The 15,221-nt window shown below is 43.6% G+C and overlaps 1 protein-coding gene across 1 annotated transcript in view; it reads right to left on the reverse strand.

The window, feature by feature from the left end:
* Positions 1–4,069: 4,069 nt before the first annotated feature.
* The window catches only part of TAF2 (TATA-box binding protein associated factor 2), a 63,454-nt gene continuing 52,302 nt past the window's right edge, over positions 4,070–15,221 (reverse strand). The window contains exon 26 of the mRNA XM_082235494.1: positions 4,070–5,498. Coding sequence (XP_082091620.1) covers positions 5,245–5,498 — 254 coding nt within the window. The 3' untranslated portion in view covers positions 4,070–5,244. The remainder of the gene's footprint in view (positions 5,499–15,221) is intronic.

A 15,221-nucleotide genomic window follows, 5' to 3' on the forward strand; every position in this document is an offset into this window, starting at 1 on the left:
TTTAGCCTTGTGCAAGGCACCATAATGCCCAAGTCAACCGCTGCTGAGAGGATAGGGCCATCAATGACAGCTGTGGTGGCTTTTTACTGCATCCATTGTTAGAGGTAGTTTGCCTCTGAATACCAGTGAGGAGAGTGCTATGGTCCTCCTGTCAAAGCTTGCAGGCTTCCTCATGGAGCTGTTTTTGGATTTCCCCTCCCTTAGAATTCCTTTTCTAAATATTTTGTGTGTGTTTCTGCAAAACATAAAAATTAGTTTTCCAGCCAAGCCTGTTGATATCTCCTCCTTGTGCATGAATGGTTCTGTTTTGGCTACATGACCTTCTCCACTTGGGAAGCTTCCTTATACAGTCATACCATACAGATGCTTCAGGTAGCATTTTTTTGGGTTGCGGACCACCACAACCTGGAAGTACCGGAACAGGTTACTTCTGAGTTTCGGCGGTCGCGCATGCGCAAAAGAAGAAGAGTTTGGATTTGATATCCTGCTTTATCACCACCCGAAGGAGTCTCAAAGTGGCTAACAATCTCCTTTCCCTTCCTTCCCCACAACAAACACTCTGTGAGGTGAGTGGGGCTGAGAGACTTCAAAGAAGTGTGACTGGCCCAAGGTCACCCAGCAGCTGCTTGTGGAGGAGCGGAGACGCGAACCTGGTTCCCCAGATTGCGAGTCCACCACTCTTAACCACTACACCACACTGGCTCTCAAAAGCACCAAAAGCAACCCACGCGTGCCCAGACGCGCCGCTGCGGGTTGCGAACGTGCATCCCCCACAGATCACGTTCACAACCCAAGCGTCCACTGTACCGATTCAGACTCTTGGTCCATGTAGCCCCATATCGTCTGCACTGACGTGCAGTGGCTATCCAGGGTTTCAGGCATCTTGGAGATGTTGTAGATTGAACTTCGTGCCTTCTGCATGCAAAACAGATGTTCTGCCACCGAATCATGGCCCCATTCTGCACTTGCAGCCTGAACATTAGAAACAGAGGGAATGAATTTGCACCCTGTGTTTGTTATAGTGTTTGTGATGTGTGGATGCTGCAAAGGGTGACTTTTAGGGTTAGGGGTTAGCAGGGTCAGAGCTGGTGTTGAGAGATGAACACCAAAATAAAAAATAAAAAAATCTGAAGCCTTGTGATGTTCTTATCGTGGCGGTTGCTGTTGAACTGCAAAGTCCACAGAAAGTGTTGCCTCGAGTGAACCAAAGGAGTTTCACTTCTTGGCTGCTTTTCTACCAGTGACATTACTGCTCTGTCAGCTAGGGCCCAAAATACGCAGCAATTTGTTTCCCACATTGTTTATCAGGAAATGGACCCGGAACAGGAAGAACAGGTCAAAGGTCAGCATTAGGACGAACGGGAAAACTTCACACATCAACAAACATTTTCTGCCTCTTTTTTTATTCATAAAAAAGTCAGAAACTCTTGGGGAAAAGGAAGTGCCATTTTTAAAAAAATCCCACTGCTTTTCCATCTTATAAATTATTTTGCCAAATGCTTCCTGCTGCATATTGACTAAATGCTTCATCTAATGTTTAGAGATAGAAAGGAGAAATAGGACTGAAATGTATTGTGAAAGTTTCCCAGTTGCTCATTTAGAGGCATACAAGTTGTTCTTTTTCCTGGGGGCACTCAAGGGTACAGAGGACCGGCACTTTTTCTTTTTCTTCCGAATGTTAAATGTGTGGCACTTACTGTAAAAGCTTCATGGGGGAGTACTGGTACCGCTGTTTTTTTTCTAAAACAAAAAAGCACATCTGACGCTCAGATGAACACAGTGCCTAGGATACTGGAAGGAGTACATAAGCATCATAACTAGTAGACATTTATGGCCTTCTTATTAATCCTCCTCCTCCTTTTCCTCTCCTCCTGCAGTGTCCCACATCCCTGTTTGGATATACCATATATTAGACGCCTCTTCAAGTTTTCTCCGTATTTCTATGATGTTTACTTCTTGCATTCACATAAGCTCGGCTGTAAGTTTTGGATCGTCCAGCCATCACGCGATGGGTAGTTGTCCTCTTGGTCTTATGAAATCGCAGGCTCTCCATGCCAACAGCTTTATTCCATCTGTCTGAATCACCTCTTGTCAAATGTCCTGCTCATGTCCATTTTATAACCTTATCTTCCATGAATATATCTAATCCCATGGCAGCAAATACTGTGGTGGCGTTTATGAGCAGACATTTAAATACAGTGGTACCTTAGGTTAAGTACTTCATTCATTCCGGAGGTCCGTTCTTAACCTGAAATAAGGTTTCATTACCAAAATTTAGACTTTCAGCTGTTTGCAGTGAACAAATCAAACAAAAGCAATTGAAATAGCTCAATGCAACTGATGCTTCAAGTGATTCCCCCAAATTCAGCTGAAAATGCAGGTGACAACCAAGGTACATATTTGAAGATATGAAATACAACTAATGTTAAAGGTTTTGCATTAAGATAGTACAGGAAAATGTAAAGCTTTATATAATAGTATGTGTTGCATTGTATTATATTATATATTATATTCTTGGTAATATTCGGATTATCATGACTGTGTATGGCATGTGTAATGCACACACACACAAACCACCTCCAGTTACAGACGTGATCTGTTCTGGAGCTCCAGTCGGATCCCGAGGTTTCTGCAACCAGAGGGACCGCTTCTGTGCATGCGTGCGGCACGATAGAGCGCTTCTGCGCATGCGGCGAAACCCGGGAAAATACTTCCAGGTTTGCCGCATTCACATCCTAATGGATACAAAACCGGAGGTGTGCGTATCCAGAGGTACCACTGTATCATGGTAGTACATGCCATGTAAAGAATTTGTCCGTCCTGCATTTCCCATTATTCACCTTCACTGGATGGAGTCATTGCGGGTTTGTAATATGATAGAACAAAAAGAACTTCTCTTTCTCTACACTGTGCAAAAAAAATTTCACCTCTGCAACATTCTCTTTTACTAAAGCCCTGAATGTTGTAACCTTTCCTCATGGGGAGTTGCTTGACGGAAGGCTTCAGCATTTGGGAGTCTTTAGTTCTGCTTAATCCGAGCCACACACACTGAATAACGCGAAACAATAAATAAAGAGGGGTGAAGGGAGGGTTTGGCTGTCATTCTAACACAGTTTGCCTCAGGGACTCCCAGAGAAGCAAATAAACATGCTCTCTCAAGAGAGAGGCAAGAGATTACAGTCCATTCGGAAAAAAGGAACTACTAAGATATAGGGAGTATAAATCATAAGCGCATAAACTGCAATAAATGTCTCCAGGACAAAGGTCTGTCTGCACTACATTTGCAGTTTCCAGTTTGTTTCCGAGATCGTTTCAGAGCTTTAAAAAGTGCTAAACAGCTTTAGACCAGGGCTGCCCTCATTCCGTCATATGAGCCTGCCCAAGCATTAAATCGTGGTAGTAGTAGTAGTAGTAGTAGTAGTAGTAGTAATAATAATAATAATAATAATAATAATAATATTTATACCCCGTCCATCTGGTTGGGCTTCCCCAGCCACTCTGGGCGGCTTCCAGCAAAATATTAAAATACAGTAATGCATCAAACATTAAAAGCTTCCCCAAACAGGTAGCCTACATTGTGCCCTGCAGATCACAGATTGCAGGAATTTCAACTAAAGCATCCTGGACAGATGGCCATCCAACCTCTGCTCAAAAACTTCCAATGAAGGAGATTTCACCACTTCTTGTAGGAGTCTGTTCCTCTGCTCTTACTGTCAGAAAGTTTTCCGAATGTTTAGTCAGAATCTCCTTTCTTGTGACTTGAAGCCCATGGTTCGAGCCCTACCCTCCAGAGCAGGCTAGGATGGAAGATGATCTTCCCTTTTTATGTTCCATTTAGTGGGGCCCTGTAACAAAATCCCGCAGTTTGCAGTGCTTCTGTTCAAGGAGCCAGGTCTTCCCCTCTCCCATTTGGTCCCCAACAACATCTTACGCTCACTGAGCATGCTCAGTCCTCACTGAGGCAGTTGTGAGCCCCTCTGCCCCCCATTTTGACAGGGGCATAGGACAGATTGCCTATTTTATGCTGATATACACAGGAAGGATATACAATACAATACACAACAGCAGATTGTATAAAAGCATTTTTTATTAACTAATTACCTTCTCTTTTTAAAAAATCCTTATTGGGTCCCTCTCATTAAGTATCTTCTCGCGGATCAGAATTGTCTCTTTCCACTATCAATAAGCTATGTAACTAAAAGTATCTATGCACACAATTTGTTGTTGTCTTTTTAAAGGAATCTTAACCTAAAGACTGATAGGGAAGAAGGGAAGCACCAACAAAACATAGAAATTAAATAAAAATGTTTTTAAAAAGCAGTCCCATTTCACATAATTAAGCTCAGCAATGCAAAACTTGGATATTATTGTTTTATGTAATAAAGCAACCTGTCACAGTTTCATGTTTGAGTTCACTCACTGTACATTTAAAAATACTTTTTTTAAAAAAAAATCAGAGTTTCTAAACAAATTTACTAGAAATCAGAAGAGTTCAAGAAGTTTTGCAACAACTATTTCATCCCAAGGAGTGTTTCTAATTGAGATTCTATGGGGGAAAGTAACCTTTCCCACTTTTAAGGATTTGCTTTTGCACGAACTTCATTATACACAATTCTGATTCTGATTAGAGGGCACAGTGACATGTGTACACAGTGGCATTTTTCCCTTGCGAAGAACAGTTAAGGAAAAGGATTGCTGAGTGTTCCGCTCAAACGTGTTTTAAAAATGCCAGACATCTTAAAATAAAAAAATGAAGCTTTTAACTGAGTATGCTTTAAAAAAAACACAGAGAGCGACAACTGCAATGGTTAAATATGTGGAAAAGAGATTGTACAAAAGCCTCAGGAAGTCTTACATTATGTTATAGAACACTGTACAGTGAACCCCAGCTTTCCCAAGTTTGGCAGTCAGCTTATGTTTAACACACACTTCACTTCACGACAGCTACCAAACATTTAAAATATAGTTCGTTCTGGCAAGATAAACGGATAGCCACTGCCGGGCTGTGGATAGGCGACATTTGCATCTGAAATGAGCTGCTTCTCTCTTTGCAAAGGTACTGTAAGGCAGGTGTATGGTGAACGATCACGGGGTTCATGCATGGTTGCGGCTGGACAGCAGATACCACGGGATTTCGATCTGAATACGCCTTCTGAGCCACTGCAGTGACATGCGCTTAACCACAAAGCAATGGTAGCATGCACACTGCTTCCATATGCTGTATCAGCTCTGGAGTGGCTTGCTTCAGTCTGACAGGGATGGCGAGCGAATGGAACGTCCGCTGGCAGGGCTGTTGGAGAAGGTGAACGGCTCTTTCTCCTTCTCTTTGGTGTCGTGCTTGTGTTTGTGTTTGTGTTTGTGCTTGTGCTTCTTCTTCTTCTTCTTGTGGTGGTGGTGGTGCTCGCTGTGCTTGGAAGAGCTGGACTCTTTTGTAAAACCAGGCAGCGTGGGCACCGGAATCGGCAGCATGCTTAGCTCCTGCGATGACTGTTCTTTGCCTGAAACAGAAAGGCAGATGTTCCATTGTAGAACAACACAACACACAGAATTTGCCGTTCTGAGGCCCTGGGGGACCACGTGCATTCTTATATCCAAGCTTTGCAGGTTTTCCCACTGCAGGCTTCTTTATGTGGTGCTTTCGAGATGGCAAAGTGTTTGAGAACGTTTTTGCAAGAGATGTTATAGCAGAGGCTTGACAACCATATGTCAGGAGTGCTCTGATGGTGTTTCCTGCTTGGCAGGGGGTTGGACTTGATGGCCCTTGTGGTCTCTTCCAACTCTAGGATTCTATGATTCTATCCCTGAGATCGTAAGCAAAGCAGAGGGCCTTCTCAGTAGTGGCACCTGCCCCGTGGAACTCCCTCCCATCAGATGTCAAAGAGATAAACAACTATCTGACGTTTAGAAGACACCTGAAGGCAGCCCTGTTCAGGGAAGTTTTTAATGTGTGACATTTTAATGTATTTATCTTTGTTGGAAGCCGCCCAGAGTGGCTGGGGAAACACAGCTAGATGGGCGGGGTACAAATAATTAATTATTATTATTATTATAAGGGTTGCTTTGAAATCACATCATATGACTGTCCATGTAGCTTTCTAAATGTACAACTGATTCTTAAGAAGCCTTTGCCAACCTTAGACAATTCAAGATAAATAAGTAGCATGGGGGTGGGCCTATTGCTTGTCAACAGTGCATCCAGTTGTATGTGGATGATATCAGGCCTAAACGATAGCATCTTGAGTAAAGGACTCTAGACAGCAAGGCTGATAAGCACCTCTGACTCATAACCTGAATAATTGCTATCAACCAAAAGGTACACGTTTACTGGGCTAGAGAAATCAGTCGCTAAAGAAAAGGTAGGTAAACTGGTTTCTTTTGAAAAATATACCCCTTTTTTACAGATGGGAACCTGAGGTCGGCAAGAGCCCGAATCTTCCAGAGTGCAACATCCTGTTTACTGTCTCACACCAACCCTCTGAGCCAAAGATGATCCAAGGAACTATAGCCAAAGCACCCACACAGCGTCTGAATATGCAGAGAGAGCCTGGAGCAGTGGCTTTTGAATGACAGTCTGAATGGAAAAGGAAACTTAAGCATCATTCAAGATTTGGTACGAGGGACGTTGAGGGGTGGAATAAAATTTATTTCCACTGTTGAGAACTGCAACACGTTAAACAGGAAAATGGGTGGCAATAGTTCCCTCTCGAAATGGGGCCAATAATTATTTTGGAAGAATAAATATCTGAACAGGACAACAGAGGGGAAGGGGCAGAAACATGGGACACAGGAAGGCGCTGAAACTACATCCATGAAGGTCACGGTCTTTGGCCCATTTATGCCCAGTCTGCCTCAATACAAATATCGTTGGGACTACTCTAGAACAAATCGATTGTGGCCTAAATCCCACACACCAGAAGATAACTTATCTCTCACTGAGATAAACAGGACTCATACAAAAGATTGCAGGGATCTACTGTTCTAAAATTTGCCCCCAGCCTGCACAGCTTAGTAATTGATCCTTCTTCCTCACATGAGTTCAGTATCTTCATTTATGCTTCCAACACAAATATCATTTGTCCTCTTGACCCTGGACTAATGAATCACACCAGCTCTTTTCTTTTACAGCAACAGCGCATGCTGGTGATTATGTACAAACTTTCTGAGTGTCTAATCCCAGTTAAGAAAGTGTTTGCTTAACCCAAAGAGGACCTCCCTAAACCAGAGGTGGCCAAGCTTTCTTGGTCTGAGGGCCACACTGAGAGTTGGCCAACCATTTGGAGGCCACTTGCCAGACACCGGTGTAGCCAAAATATACTCAAGTCACTCACGCATGTACACACACTCAACGTGTTCAGATCACACACATACATACCACAAATGCATTGCACACAAGCAAAGACGAAGAAGAGGAAGAAAAAGAGTTTGGATTTGATATCCCGCTTTATCACTACCCAAAGGAGTCTCAAAGCGGCTAACATTCTCCTTTCCCTTCCTCCCCCACAACAAACACTCTGTGAGGTGAGTGGGGCTGAGAGACTTCAGAGAAGTGTGACTAGCCAAAGGTTGCCAGCAGCTGCATGTGGAGGAGCGGAGACGCGAACCCGGTTCCCCAGATTACGAATCTACTGCTCTTAACCACTACACCACATTGGCTCTCAAACCATAGTTTCCACACATTCAGGTGGACAGGCACACAGAGTCCACTTCCTCTTCTGACAATCAGCAAAGGCATCCCACCATTGTAAGAAAAACTCAGAAAACAGGTGGAAGTGCTCAGAGAGGCTCAAGAAACAAAGGGAAACGAGACACTACTTTTCCAAGGTGAGAGGAGCCCAATCTGCGGGTTGGATCTGGCCTGCAGGCTCGCCACCCCTGCCTTGAACTTTAGGTCACAATTCTGCAAAGTTATGAAAAGCAACTGCTCCAAATGCCCCTTTACCTTCCCTGTGCATCCCAGGGAAGGACAACATGTGGACCTCATTCAGCTCCTGACCACAGACTCATCTGCTACAGATTCTGGGGACTTCAGAGGTTCCTAACTATTTTCCTTCCATGGATAGCAGAAATGATGGCTGTCTCTGTGGTGGCACCCCACGTGAGGAACCTGTTTTAGGGCAGGAGCTGTCTTACCCCCGATTTTTATAAGCTGCTCTGGGAGTCTTCTTAGCTAAAGGATGGGGTATTGCTGCTTCAAACAAAACAAAAAATAATGGATGTTGGGATTTTGGGGAGATAAAGTTGTTATACCGGATTGGAGGAAAACTATTCTTGACATTTAGCAGTAATAGTAACTGGAGAGTCCCATTAGACTTTTTGTGTGAAAAATGAAGGGACTTGAGAAGTCTGGGGTCAAAGATTGGGAAAACATTGCCAAGCAGATCAAGGAACAGCTGGATATCATCCTGGAGTGACACTCTGAATAATCTCTATATATAGACGTACCTTGGAAGTTGAACAGAATCCATTCCAGAAGTCCGTTCAACTTCCAAAACATTCAACTTCCAAGGCGCTACTTCTGATTGGCTGCAGGAAGCTCCTGCAGCCAATGGGAAGCTGCGGAAGCCCTGCTGAACATTCGGTTTCCAAAAGAATGTTCCAAAACCGGATCAATCACTTCCAGTTTCCGATCGTTCAGGAGCCAAAATGTTCAGCAACTAAGCTGTTCGAATTCCAAGGTACAACTGTATACATAATTGACAGATAGAGAATCTGAAGTCCTCTTTACCTTTTACCTTCCTGTTTTATTATCGTTTTTCCCCTGTCTTTTCTCTTTTAATTTCTTCCTTTATTAATTTTGCTCTTGTTTTGTTTTGTTTTTTGATGTTCTCTATTCTGGGTCAATGAAAGTATGCACAGGAAGGTGATGGATGAAATAACCTGTGTGAGAGAGGCAGGGAAGGGAGGCTGGGAGAAGAAAGGGAAGCTCCCAGGTGAGAGCTGGTACGGTTCATCCACTTTTGTGTGAGACGAGGGTTAATATCTACCTTTGAGAAAGAGCTTTGTGTATTTTCTTTTCTCCTTCTTTGGTTTTTTTCTTTTTCTTTTTACTTAGATTTGATTGTTTTTTATTGTATTATATAAAGAAAAGTTTCAAAAAAATTCTTTACAAAGAACCCCCAAAACATAGCAAAGGTCTCCCTAGGAATCTCAACTATATTGTGTCTTCAGCATTACCATCTCTTTAATGTGCTGGATTTCTTGACTTGTTCTATTCCCAGACAAGCCTCTGACCACATAATTACAGCTTCTGCATTACAGGCTTACGTTGTAACTATGAAACTGTCATCCACAATTCACTGCGTGAACATAAAAAGTGCACCCCTGATGATTTGGGTACACACATCTAACACACTCTAAACCATACCAGATTTCAGAGTCATTTCAAAACACAAGTTTTAAAAACCAAATGCAGAAGTACAAAATGAACTTTGCAGCCTATCAAAAGGAAATAACACAATGGGGACTATGAGAGAGCGGGCAAACCCAGGGATATACTGAAGTTTAAGCTAAGACCTCCAAGTTGCCACAATCATATAGAAACTCTTGGTTTTTTAAGTTCCTAAACAATCATGTAACTTTTCACAGAAGTAGCTTATAATGTGTTCAGTGGGTCTTATTTCCAGGAAAGCCAGTTTAGGACTGCAGCCTAACATACAGTGGTGCCCCGCAAGATGAATGCCTCGCAAGACGAAAAACTCGCTAGACGAAAGGGTTTTGCGGTTTTTGAGCTGCTTTGCAAGACGAATTTCCCTATGGGCTTGCTTCGCAAGAAGAAAACGTCTTGCGTTTTTTGCAAGTTTGTTTCCTTTTTCTTAACACCGTTAATACAGTTGCGACTTGACTTCGAGGAGCAACTCATAGAACGCGGTGTGGTAGCCTTTTTTGAGGTTTTTGGTGATTTTTGAAGCTTTTCCAAAACTTTTCCGACACCGTGCTTCGCAAGACAAAAAATTCGCTAGACGAAAGAACTCATGGAACGAATTAATTTCGTCTTGCGAGGCACCACTGTATTACAAAGGAAGGTGAACCCCAGGTCCGCAGCTTTGCAGTTTTTGCCTCGAGGAAACACAATACCGTAAGCTTCAGAGTTGAAAACAGGGGCTGAAATTCTCGGTTACTACCATGGTTTTAAATCTTCCACTAATGAATGCATCAGATTTCAAATGATGCCAAAGTACGTGTGCATTTCATAGAGGAACAAAATACATACGCTGCAAATAAAAATAAACTTGTTTAAAACATTATCCCTCTTTGTTAATTCCAGGGATTGGAAAACAGCCAGCTCAGATGTTTTGTACTACAACAGGGCCTCCGTGGGCACAAAAGGTTCCCCACTGCACAGAGCTGATTTCCACAAGATGGAAAGCAACTGAAACAGTGATAGGCTTATCCTTTCTGCTCCCCCTCACCTCTTTATTAACACCACATCTAAAAAAATAAATTTAGGAAAATACATGGAGCAGAATGCAAAATAGATATAGGAACTGCCTTACTCTGAGCCAGACCATTAGCACATCTAGGTCTGTCTACACTGGCTGCCAGGAGATCTCCAGAGTTTCAGATGGGACCAGGACAATCCCGGTCCTACCAAGAGATGCTATGGACTGAACCTGGGACCTTCTTCCTGCAGAGGAGATAGATGCTCTGCCATTGAGTTACAGCCCTTCCACAACAGACATGTGTGAGATGAAAGGTTCGCAGCTGATGCCCACTTCAACCCAGAACTGCTCAAGATACATAAATCATCAGTATTAAAGTCTCACTAGGATGTGAGCAAGGGACGCGGGTGGCGCTGTGGGTTAAACAACAGAGCCTAGGACTTGCCGATCAGAAGGTCGAATCCCCGCGACGGGGTGAGCTCCCGTTGCTCGGTCCCTGCTCCTGCCAACCTAGCAGTTCAAAAGCACGTCAAAGTGCAAGTAGATAAATAGGTACCGCTCCGGCGGGAAGGTAAACGGCGTTTCCGTGCGCTGCTCTGGTTCGCCAGAAGCAGCTTAGTCATGCCATTAAAGCGAGATGAGCGCCGCAACCCCAGAGTCGACCATGACTGGACCCAATGGTCCTTTACCTTTACCTAGGATGTGAGCATTCACCACCCATAAAGTTTGATCCCTTTTATTTTGAAGTTCCGTTAACCCACCGAGGATGCACTATAGTCAGAAAAACGAACATGCCCGTGAGACAGAGATGGCACCCATTTCCTTATGCTTCTACTCCCTCGCCGGAAGTCCATTTTCTGCCTCAAATGTATTTCCAAGGTTGCTTATAAACCCTGGGCCTTGGCATCCTGCTTCTCAACATGCATAAACTGTTCCACTTTATCACCCACCATTCTCCGTGATTAATCACAACTTGTGCCTTCGTATTGTTCTGGAGAGAAAGCACTGGCAGTGCATGCCCTGCTGTCCGCAGGGGTACTCTGCTCTCCTTACGGCTCGAGGGACTGAATCAGGCTCTCTCAGTAACTGGCTGAACCAACCGCAGAGGGGTGAGGTCCTTCTGAGTTTGCTTTTGAAGTGATTACTAATATTTCTTGGAAGAGAACATGCATTATGCTAGCCTATTCACTTGGCACCTTCCTCTGGTTTTGGATGTTCAGAGGCCAACGTAATTATTAGTTTCACTGTGAAACAGATGTTTAGAATCAGAGAGGGACGGCTCTCCCCGGGGATAAGGCCAAGTGCTTCCCATAGACCTGACATTGTAAGCCACTACACACACAAAAATAAAAATAAAAGCAGAGAAGGGGGACCCTGTAGGATTTACCACCATTTCCCTTAATTCTGGGGCTGGCTGAGGACTCTTGCTGGTGGTGCTTACACTGACCCTGCAAACCAAGCAAACACATTTTAGCATTACTGCAACAACTGGAATGCTTTTCCATGGCAACCTAAGTAATAAATCAATCCTGAAGATAGTGTAGATTCAGACATCATAATGCACCAGGAAGTAGATTGAGGTGTGTGCTTGCTTGTACGTCAAGGCTCTTAAGTTTCCTTGCAATGCACGCTGTTTGAAGCCAAGTGCAAATAGTCTGAACTTCACCTGCCATATGGTTTACTCCCATTCCCAACTGGAAGTTTTCAGTACAGGCAACTTCCAATTTACACGGGGGTTACATTCCAAGGCACTGCATGTTTAAGTGAAATCACATATATCTGACGCACCACTGAAAATGCCTGCAAAAAACCCCCCCATTCTTCCCTTTTTGCGACATTTTTGGCTCACTTCCGGGTTCAGTGTGCAGTTATGCACATATTGGATGTGCCAGCTATGGTTTTCCCAGTAGTGATGTATGGAAGTGAGAGCTGGACCATAAAGAAGGCTGATCACCGAAGAATTGATGCTTTTGAATTATAGTGCTGGAGGAGACTCTTGAGAGTCCCGTGGACTGCAAGAAGATCAAACGTATCCATTCTTAAGGAAATCAGCCCTGAGTGCTCACTGGAAGGACAGATCCTGAAGCTGAGGCTCCAATACTTTGGCCACCTCATGAGAAGAGAAGACTCCCTGGAAAAGACCCTGATGCTGGGAAAGATGGAGGGCACAAGGAGAAGGGGACGACAGAGGACGAGATGGTTGGATAGTGTTCTCGAAGCTACCAGCATGAGTTTGACTAAACTGTGGGAGGCAGTGGAAGACAGAAGTGCCTGGCGTGCTCTGGTCCATGGAGTCACAAAGAGTTGGACACGACTAAACGACTAAACAACAACAACAACAACAAAACAGCTCCTTCCTGTAAGTGGATTGGCATTTGCCCGCATTCTTTCCTCTCTACCTCTTGTCTGTCCATCTCTCTCACAGTTGTTTCTCTGCTGTCCAGTTCAGATGGCAACATCCTCGCCCTCAGGGACTCTCAACGTGCCAACACAACTCATACAGCACCATGTGCACTGGTGGCACAATAGAGTATTATCTAGGTCGGTGCAATCAACAGGGTTTGGGGTTTAATCGGAGACACTTGTCTTCAAACCCCTAACTCAGCTATGAACAGATGATGGTGCTTTAGTTATTCTCAGGCTAGCCGGCCTCACAAGGCAATTGTGGGGATAAATGGGAAGGTGTGGGGAGCCACAAACCATGTATGCTGTCCTGTGTCCTTGGACAAAGGCCAGGATAAAGATAAATTCCTAAGTATGAAAAGGATAAATTCTTAAATAATGCTAAGTCTTCCAAGTTAACGGTGCTCAGACATGAGCTATGAAATGCACGCAATCCTACAATTTGCAACATGACCTAAAAGCTGGAGCTCTCAATTAAGATGAGAATACAGCCTGGCCTTTGGGTTCTTTTGATCCCTGCAAGGCAGAGGGTGGAACACTCCCTACTGTTTTTGAAGATTTAATAGCAAATAAAATCTGCTTTTCATATTAGAAGTCAGATCCCAGATGACATCAGAGACTTTAAAAGGTCTTGTTCTGATGCCTTCAAAGCTACTGCGCTTAGAGCAGAGTTATAATTAACGGGCCAACATCAGAGTGGACAGACAGACAACAAGGGGCATTTTTTCTTTGCTTTTTGAAGAATCCAGGGTTTCTTTTGTAAAGGAAAAAAAAATGTTACAAGCTTGTAAAAAAACTTCTTCATTAATAAGAATTAGGAACTCTACTCTTGGCTCTTTGCCTAAAGCTACAGTATCCATTTTCCATGAAGTGATGACAGAACAGAAACAGCTTGAAAATGAATTAACATGGACCAAAAAGAAGAGAGGGAGGGAATCACCCCACCCAGCCTTTCTTAAAGCCACAATTAAGACTTGATATAAAACAAGATTTACTTATACGTGTTGATACACTTACCACTATCATTTTGGAAATGATGTATTTGTTTGCTTATTAGGCTAAGGCTCGCTGCCTGATAAAACAACTCTTAGCTGGTAAACTGAGTTTTTTTGTCAATTGATTTCAGCTACCTGCAAGGATGATTATTATTTACATGCGGATAAAAACAGCAGCTCTAAAGCAAGAAGCATGCTTTTTTTAAAAAGGTAATGTCCACATGTGCCATAATAGGCATCATTTCATAAGAGGCATTCCTTAGAAGAGAAAGTGCCTTCTTTAAGTTAGTGTTTGCCATTGGCAGTTTTCAATGGGTACTTATGTATCTATCGGTCCAGCTTCTATCTGAATAATCAGGATTAGACACTGAATCAATTAAGAGATTGATTAAAAAAACAGGAGGCAATGTTCAGTCATCTGACCTCTTGCTCAGTCTGTCCCCTTAAATTCTCTCTCTCTCTCTCTCTCTCTCTCTCTCTCTCTCTCTCTGTACACACACACACACACACACACATACACACACACACACAACCCACACTCTCAGAAATACAGAGACAGAGCATTTCAGAGAGATAGAGGCAGCTCCCTCTCCTCTAATCACAGTAGTGTGATGGGAAAGAGAGCTTTCACAGAACAATCTTTTACACGATCTGCAAGGTTTTCTGAGTCTGCCCATTCCCCAGTCAAAGATGCTAGAAACTCCCCCAAAACACCCTCTGCGGTCTTCCTTCAGTGAAGACTTGGGTAGAAAAGTACTCAAGAATTGGGAAGCTCTGCCCTCCTTGATTCCGTGTCCCCTCAGTACCTACTAATAGGAGACTGAGAACAGGAAGACAAAGGTTTCCAAGCACTCCTGAACTGCTCTATAATACAGAAGCAGCAGAAAGCTCATCAGATGTAGCTTTGCTATCGCTTACAACTCTAGGACAAACCCCACTGAATCACAGCATTGCAGCAGGGGATCGGGGGGGGGGGACACCTGCGGGAGCCATCTCTCTCTCTCTCTCTCTCTCTTTCTTTCTTTCTTTCTACAGTTTGCAAGGCAAAGCACAAAAAAACTTGGGGGGGGGGTTGCATATGTCCCATAGGCTAGAATCTTATACAGGCAAGAAAGCACTGTTTCAGACATAGACACTACAGCCAGCTGCCTCTGTATTCCTCTAGCGCTGAAGCCGTCAGTCTAAGTGACATACAATCTTATGAACGCAGAAGCTTCAGCTCCGAGTCTTCAAAAAATGTTCTCAAATCCTAAACCTTTCTGGAAAGAGCAGCACACTGTTGCTTAAAAGAAGAAGAAGTTAGAAGTGGGTAGAGCGTATTTTTAGGGTCTATCAGTGGATCTGAGTAATTAGCGGTAGATAAGCAAGGATTCAAACAGCCAGCTTTTTTTTAGGACCAGCATCAACAAAAAGCTTTACTCCCCCTTCTAACTTAGGCTGCTGA

Source organism: Podarcis vaucheri (assembly GCF_965113315.1).
Source record: "Podarcis vaucheri genome assembly, chromosome: 8".
Lineage (NCBI taxonomy): Eukaryota > Metazoa > Chordata > Lepidosauria > Squamata > Lacertidae > Podarcis > Podarcis vaucheri.